This window comes from Phragmites australis, chromosome 4, assembly GCF_958298935.1.
Source record: "Phragmites australis chromosome 4, lpPhrAust1.1, whole genome shotgun sequence".
Classification (NCBI taxonomy): Eukaryota; Viridiplantae; Streptophyta; class Magnoliopsida; order Poales; family Poaceae; genus Phragmites; species Phragmites australis.
Window position 1 is genome coordinate 11,710,868 of NC_084924.1, and position 8,043 is coordinate 11,718,910.

Sequence of the window (8,043 nt, forward strand, 5' to 3'; positions counted from 1 at the left end):
CTGACGGGCCCGTGACTAGCCATCTACTCAACAACAATGGTATTGAGAGAGGCACTAGGAGTAGAAAAAGAGAGGAGAAAGAAAAAATAGATATTATTATGGTAAACCAGGGAGACAAAATCACCTAAAAATCAGCTTACGGGGTAAATTAGATGGGATTGGATAGTTTATGGGGTATATTATCTGGTTTGTTAGGTTATAGGATGTGGAGTAGACGACTGGGGCGACACGGTTTTTTGTCCTGTTGGTTATTTTACCGGGTTCGCCGGTAAAACCATAAACCGGCTTTACCGCCGGTAAGTTTTCCCTGTCCATTGTCCAATCTCCGGTGACCCGGACAGTTCGCTCACCACCACACCCACCACGCTGCAATGGCCCCGGGAGCTCCACAAGAGGGTCCCCGCGGAGCGGGCGAAACGGAGCAGGACGAAGTGCCGCAGCCACAGCGAGAGCGGGAAGAAGCGGGGGTGCTCGAAGAGGACGACGGCGTCGAGGAGGCGGAAGAGGAGGAGGAGGCCCCTACCCACCTCCCCTTCGCGCCCTCTTCCGAGGTGCGTGCCCCCTTTCCGCTCTCCTGCTCACGTCCCGCTGCTATGGCGGCGAGGGGTTTCGCCTCGGGGTTCTCCGCGCGCCTCACGGGCATTCCGTCGAGCGGTTAGTGACCGCCGTGTGGCCAGCGGCTATGGCGGAACCATGGCTGCTTTTCGCTTAGCTGAATTATCTGAAAGAAGTGATGAATAGCTTCCACTGGTATTTAGCTACTCTATTGATGCTCGATCTCCTGCTTGGTATGACCTGCAGCTACTTGATGATGCAACAACAGTTGATCCCAGCTACACTATCTCGCTTATAAGACAGCTAATACCTCAGGGTTCCAATGTCGAGAAAGAGTTTAGGTGAGTGTTAGATTTTAGGAGTGAAAGGTATATCTAGCTAACAAGCTGATTTTAGTATTATTTTTTGATACCTTCTGATACCAAATAAAACAGCGTGAAGCAAGGTGTCCCAGAAGAGAATGATGCAAATCCTGATAATGGGGAACCATCACAACCTGAGAATAAAGATCCATGGGAAGAGGGTGGTTGCATTCTATGGGACCTTGCGGCTAGTAAACCACAAGCAGAACTGATGGTACGATATCAGTATCTTTCTACTATATGTTTGCAATGTGTTCTTCTGTGCAGCTTGTTATCGTTGCTATGTTTTGGTGAGATTTTGATTATCTCATATATACTTCTGGCTTTAGAAAAGAAAAGGCAAAGAAACTAAAGGACCTTGCACTGAAATTTTAATATATGTATTTTTTTTGGGGGGGGGGGGGGGGAGGGATTTCAACATATAATGTTGTTAGATTGATGCACAAAACTAGAGAAAGAAAAAAAGCCATTTAGGTAAATGCTATTATTTCAGCCTTTTTTGTTGCTCCAAGAGAAGGATGAAGGTGGGATAATGTTATCTCCTATACTCATATATGGCCTTGTTTGGCACAGCTGGAACTTATAAGCTTTTGCTGAAAAACAGCTTTTCTTGAAAGCTGCATATGGCTTATGTCAAAAGTTGTTGGCTTTTACAAGAAACATTTAAGTTATCAGCACACTAGCTTTTCAGAAAAGCCACCCTCAGTCAGCTTTTAGTTCATTTCATCAGAAGTCAGTTTTTAGCTTTTCAAAAGTCAGCAATATGCTAGCCTGTTTGTTTCAGCTTATAGTTTGTGAGAAGCAGAAACCAACAACAAGTTGTGCCAAACAGGGCCATAGTGGAGGTAGATCGGGTCCTTGGGTTTAAGCAGTGTATCCATCTATTCTACAAAATTACATGGTACTCTTGTGAGCTAGATAAATTGTAAATTAATGCCAACGGTACATGTTTTAAATGCTAAGAAATGCTTATATCATCAAAATATGCTTGTATTGACCAACATTTGAATAAAAAGAGTTGCACCTTGTCCAGTAGGTGGGTGCCAGCCCCAACATATATTGTTGGTAATGTTGAAAGTTTTAGAACCATAGTTGGAGGTGCATCATACAATATTCTGCCACTTCAAGCTAAGGTGAATGGTTTAATACTGAAGAGTCTACTCATTGCGTACGTGCAGCAATTTTTCAAATAGCAATATTTGATTATTAAAACTTCATAAGAAAATTTATTAGGTGTTGTTCCTTAACACCTTGAAGTCGATCAATTGATTTCTAAGATTTCTTGAATTTGTTGTACTTTTCAAACTATATTTTTGCCATCAAGGATATATGTTGTTATAGGCTTTGGTGTAAATGGATCTAGTGCTACTAACAATGCAGATCTTTAATTCTTGTAGATGAATAATCTTGTACTTGAAGTGATTTTGGTAAACTTCCATGTTACCCAATCTCCTAGAGTGAAGGTGAAGTAGCGCTTACCTTGTACTTGCCCCCACATTTTTGCTAATCATATCTTTAAAACAAAAATGGATTTCTGATCTCTACAGGAAATCTGTCTTGGAATCATGGGAAACTTAGCTTGTCATGAATCTCTAGTTAACACAATCAGTCTGCAAAATGGTTTGACTGCAACAGTTGTGGATCAGCTATTTCTAGATGACTCTGCTTGCCTTTCTGAAACATTCAGGTTGGGTTTTCATGGACTATGATGCAGAGCTTATACTAATTATAGTCACCATGTAGTGCTTTCTTAGTATCTTTTTTGCTAAAATAGAACTTGTACACTGTTAATTGCTTCCCTTCTCCTTTATTCAGTCCTTCAACCCACTGCAAATTGTTTGTGGCACCTTTATTTTTTGTGCTGTAAGGTCTGCCATCTGAAAACATATCATGTGAAAGAGATCTAGCATCTCAGCTGAGCCATTATTATTAGATTGATAAGTACTATTTACATTGTTTTGTGTTTACATTTCCAATCAATTTGTCCAATATGTATTAAGTAGGCAAAAAGTCCAGTTTGGTTCTACCATAGAAATATGTAAATGTCCCCACACAGGCATAGACATGCTTATGACCTTTCTTCTATGTATACATACATTTGCATGTACACAGTCCACTAACTGCCTTTTGCTGAATTGTGGATAAGATCTTTGAAAATTTTGGATCATGGTTTCTGTTTAGTACTCGAGAACCGTCTATCTAATTGCTCATTTCAATCTAAAAAGAAAATAATAGAGAAAAAAATCAGTGAATGCAGATAATGATGATTTCTGCCTGAAGTTATTGAGCTTTTGTGGCCTTTTTCTCCTCATCTACGTGTGCCTTTTCTTTTAGCTTTAATTGATGACTATTTGTGTATTGTTGTTCCTATGTAGCCTATCAAGAGAGTGTGAATTAGAACAATAGTTTGTTGCTGAAACTTTTTGTATGACAGGTTTTTGGCCACCGTTCTTCGGAGTAATGCGTCTGCTTCTTGGGCTGAAGCTCTCTTACCTGATGAAGTTCTTTCACGTGTTCTGTGGATAGTTGGAAACACACTGAATTCTACATTACTAGAAAAGGTACAATACTGAATTCATATATGCACTCTGCTTGTGACTAATCAGTCGGTTTGATCCTAAAAAGTTTAGCAATATATTCATTTTTACTTATTTTTTTTATATGTGAGGATGATATATGATATGATTCCTTTAATATTTTGCATGATAAATTTTATTTTGAAATCTCTATGGTTCACACAACTTTTAGCTACAAAAAGAACTTTCCGGCGCCCTATGTTTTTTTTCCATTCCACCCACTTCCACTTGCAGGAGAAGCGGTGGTTAGCAGCCAAAGTATGTACAAGTGCTTATAATTGGAACATATGTATGGCATTTGATCCTAATTTGTTTTATATTTCTCTTAGTTTATCTTTTTTTAAATGACAATTAGGTATGTCATCTTAGTTCTTTATGAGTTTACTATATCGTGATGCAATATTAAGGAGGCCGTTATGGAGTAGTTTCTATTGACTATTTCATTCCTGTCACCTGCCAATCGCAACAATCCAGATTCCAGTCTTCTTGATCAATTGTTATATTGTGTTCAGGGCATCCAAACAAAGTTGGAGTTGCCCTTTATTTAGAAGTACTCTTATTATTATTACTGGTAATTGTCAATAATGTGGTTTTGATCTGTGAACATTTTCATTATACTTTCCATAATTCCATTACACTATATACTAGAATGTGTAAAGATTTAGCAATGTGATTTCAACTTCGTAACTGTAGACAAGTTCCGTTTATAGTCTTAGAACTAGTATTTATTTGCATATTTGATTTTTGTACTTCATTGAGCAAAATTGTTATGGGGGAGAGTTATTGAGCATCGTCTAAGAAGAATGATGGGCATTACCAAAAATCAATTTGGTTTCATGCCTGGGAGGTCGACCATAGAAGCGATTTTCTTGATAAGGCAACTTATGGAGAGATATAGGGAACAAAAGGACTACATGGTTTTCATTGACTTGGAGAAGGTTTACGACAAAATACTGAAAAATGTCATGTGGTAGGCCTGGGAGAAACACAAAGTCCCAACAAAATACATTACCTTCATTAAGGATATGTACAATAACGTTGTGACAAGTGTTTAGACAAGTGAAGGTGACACCAATGACTTTTCGCTTAAAATAGGATTACATAAGGGTCAGCTTTGAGCCTTTTTTTATTTGCTTTGGTGATGGATGAGGTCACAAGGGACATCTAGGGAGATATTCTTTGATGTATGCTTTTTGCTGACGATGTGGTGCTAGTTGATGAGAGTAGGATAGGGGTTAATAGGAAATTGGAGTTGTTGAGATATACTTTAGAATCAAAATATTTTAGACTTAGTAGGACCAAAACCGAGTATATGAAGTGCGATTTCAGTGTTACTAGGCATGAAGGAGAAGATATTAGTCTTGGTGGAGAGGTGGTTCCCAAGAATGATACCTTTCGATATTGGGAACGATGCTACAGAAGATGGTGATATCGATGAAGATGTTAGTCATAGAATCAAAGACGGATAGGTGAAATGACATCATGCTTTTAGCATCCTCTGTGACAAGAGGGTGTCACAAAAGCTGAAAGGTAAAATCTATAGAATGACAATTCGATTCGTGATGGTGTATGGCGCCGAATGTTGGCCAACTAAAAGGTGGCATGTCCAACAACTAAGTGCAGCAGATATGCGTATGTTGCGATGGATTTGTGGCCATATAAGAAAAGATCGGATCCGAAATAATGATATATGTGATAGGATAAGGGTAATGCTAATTGAAAAAAAGCTTATCCAACATCGGTTGAGATGGTTTGGATATAACCAACGGAGGCCTCCAGAGTCACCTGTTCATAACGGGATACTATGACATGCTGATAATGTGAAGAGAGACAGGGGTCAACCAAACCTAACATGGGATGAGTCTGTAAAGAGAGACTTGAAGAAATGGAATATCTCTAAAGAACTATCCACGGATAGAAGCGTATGAAAGTTAGCAATCCACGTGTCAGAATCATAACTTATGCATCAGTCTCCTTGTATCATTATTACTTTTATTTTTGTACTATTACTAGTACCTTTATTATCATTATTGTTTTCTTATCATCTTTTAGTTGGATCTTGTGGATTTCATCTCTAGTCTATCCTAACTTGTTTGGGACAAAGGTTGTTGTTGTTATTGAGCAAAATTGTTGTTACTTTCTTCTTTTATGTGATTCAGCTGAAACCATCTCAGATTATCTAACTTTTTATGTTCTCCATGGAGCTTACTTACTCACCACTTCGGTTCCTCTTTTTTTTTATTTTTTGGCTAAATTGCTGGTTGCAGAGCATTGACTTTCTATCAACTGTCATTGATAATCAAGATGTGACTGCCGTACTTCTTCAGCCTTTGATAAAAATGGGTTTGGTTAATCATGCTATCAGTTTGTTAGCAAGTGAGATTGAAAAAGTATCAGATGAGAGCAAATTAGACAGGTATGTTGAGCAGTATTCCTATGAATTGAACTAACCTCAAGTTATGTTCATTTCATATAACATTATCTGTTACACATTTTGAATTTATTCTTGACATCCTCAAGTTTTCACTATGTATTTTAGGGGATTTTCTTTAGTTAATAAGAATGGCTGATTTGATTATCCAATGTTACGAAGATCTAGAAATGTGGATTTATGCTCCAACCAAAATCTAAAACTTGAAGCATTTGCAATTCTTGATCTGTCTTCTAATGCAAAATTTAAACCCTTTACTGTTTTCTGAGTTGCAGGCATTTCTTTTTGTCTAATAGATTGATCTGAGAAATATTTAGTTTCTTGTAAGTTGTATGCCTGCTTTTAGTTTTGCTGCATTAATCTGTAACTTAGTTGTAGTCATTTATCCTTGTTATTACCTTTATTAGTTCAACTTTGAGCTAACAACCTGGGAGAGGAAGGCAGTATTATTAGTTTACGTTTTATGAACACAATTCAGGTCAGCTTCTCTTGATTTGATCCTTGATTTTATTGAGGAATTATCTGCCATAGACAGCTGTTCAGAAGAGATGTCATCAAGTGACCAGCTGATTCAAGTGCTCGATAGCATAGTTAAATTACCTGATAAATTTGAGGTGAACATTGTGCTTCCATTTCATTTATTTGACCATTAAGCAATATCCTATTCAGCCTACACAGTTTGGTTACTCTTGCCTCTTTGGTACTGCATTTCTTGCTTCTTGAATTTGTAAAGTCAGTGCGATACCTAAAAGTTCTATATCTTCAGATAATATGTAATACAAGCATCGTAATCGTGTTATATTTTCAAACCCTGCTTCAGGTTCCAAGCTATTGCGCTTCTGTGGTGATCATATTAGCAAATCTTTTGGCAGATGGAAAGCATATTGTGCCTATGCTCTCCCACGGTGGGTCACATTTTATGAGCAATCCATCTTACATTTGAAAATCATGTTCCTGTTAGCACTATTACGATGCTTCGATCTTTTCGTTCTTTCAGATTTACCCTTCCTGGAGGGCCTGTTTGATATTCTTCCACTGATCTCTGATGATAAGCAAGCCCGAAACGCACTTTGGTGTATCTTATCACATCTTCTGGCACAAGCACAAGGAATTGACACAAACTCTTCATCTCTTGAGCATTTTGTATCTCTGCTCTTAGGCAGGTTCACTCTCATCAAAGATGACCTTGAGAGTCAGAGAGTTGACAAAGAAGAGGACTTGTCAGCTGAGGATGCTTACTTGAAGCAAGGGGTATCTACATCTGTATCCTTCCCAACAAAATAATTCGATATCATAGCAACTTCGTGGAGATTTAAAAATATCAATTTGCTTTTGCGAAATGAACACATCAAACATGCTGAACATATTGTAGCAGCGCCACATTGATTTTCCTATGCTTCAATTTTTTTTTGACAGCTCAGGGCAATCTGCTGTGTCATGGAGAGATGGATTGCGGAGAAGACCTCCCTGGGCAAAGAAGACGCTTCACTTACTGAAAACACCATTGAAAATGCTAGAAAGATTCTGAGCTACTGCCAGAATTATGATCTGTAGTTTTCTGCAAGTTTAATGGACACAATTGACCTGTGAGTCTGCAATGTGCGGCTGCTGGACCGTAGAAGTATTTTGAAGCATAATATTATTGTAGAGAACAACAGTGCTGTGGAGTAGATCAGTTGCTAAGCTAGTTTGTAACTTATATATGTCAATTTGCATTGCTGTTTTCCTGTAGTAGAGGGTATATTCTGCAGCTCGTGCTGATGGCTAACCGTGGTACACTTCAAGTTCCCTCCTGAAACATGCTGTCTGCTTGGGAGGAGTCAGGAGTATTACTCACTGTTTTTTTTTTGGCACATATAACCCAGCTGAGCATAAAGGATTACTGATGCAAAATGAGGTAGAACAACTCCATCAGGGAATCGGGTACAATGAATATATTCATATGCTGAATTTGATAAACTGTGAATAAGTGGTTTAGATATTTCCGTTTTCTGTAATAATATCTTCTCTAGCCATACTTAAATCTAGCATTAATGTATGGTTGTGAATAGCATGCAGCCACATAGGTGTAAGTACACCTACTTTTCATTCTATTCTTACCCATAGATTTTTTTTTTTG

The 8,043-nt window shown here is 38.2% G+C and overlaps 1 protein-coding gene across 2 annotated transcripts; it reads left to right on the forward strand.

Annotated features, from left to right (window-relative positions):
- The first annotated feature begins 218 nt into the window (after positions 1-218).
- Positions 219-7,620, forward strand: LOC133915710 (uncharacterized). Of its 2 annotated transcripts, none has more exons than XM_062358977.1 (11): positions 219-551; positions 802-896; positions 990-1,131; positions 2,315-2,380; positions 2,465-2,604; positions 3,352-3,478; positions 5,761-5,909; positions 6,403-6,538; positions 6,745-6,829; positions 6,922-7,175; positions 7,341-7,620. In XM_062358977.1, the coding sequence occupies exons 1-11, from the start codon at positions 372-374 to the stop codon at positions 7,476-7,478; spliced, it is 1,512 nt and encodes a 503-aa protein (XP_062214961.1). In that variant the 5' UTR covers positions 219-371; the 3' UTR covers positions 7,479-7,620. The 2 variants fall into 2 exon arrangements, with proteins under 2 accessions (XP_062214961.1, XP_062214960.1); XM_062358976.1 differs by having other exon boundaries at positions 222-551; positions 6,922-7,187.
- Positions 7,621-8,043: the final 423 nt, after the last annotated feature.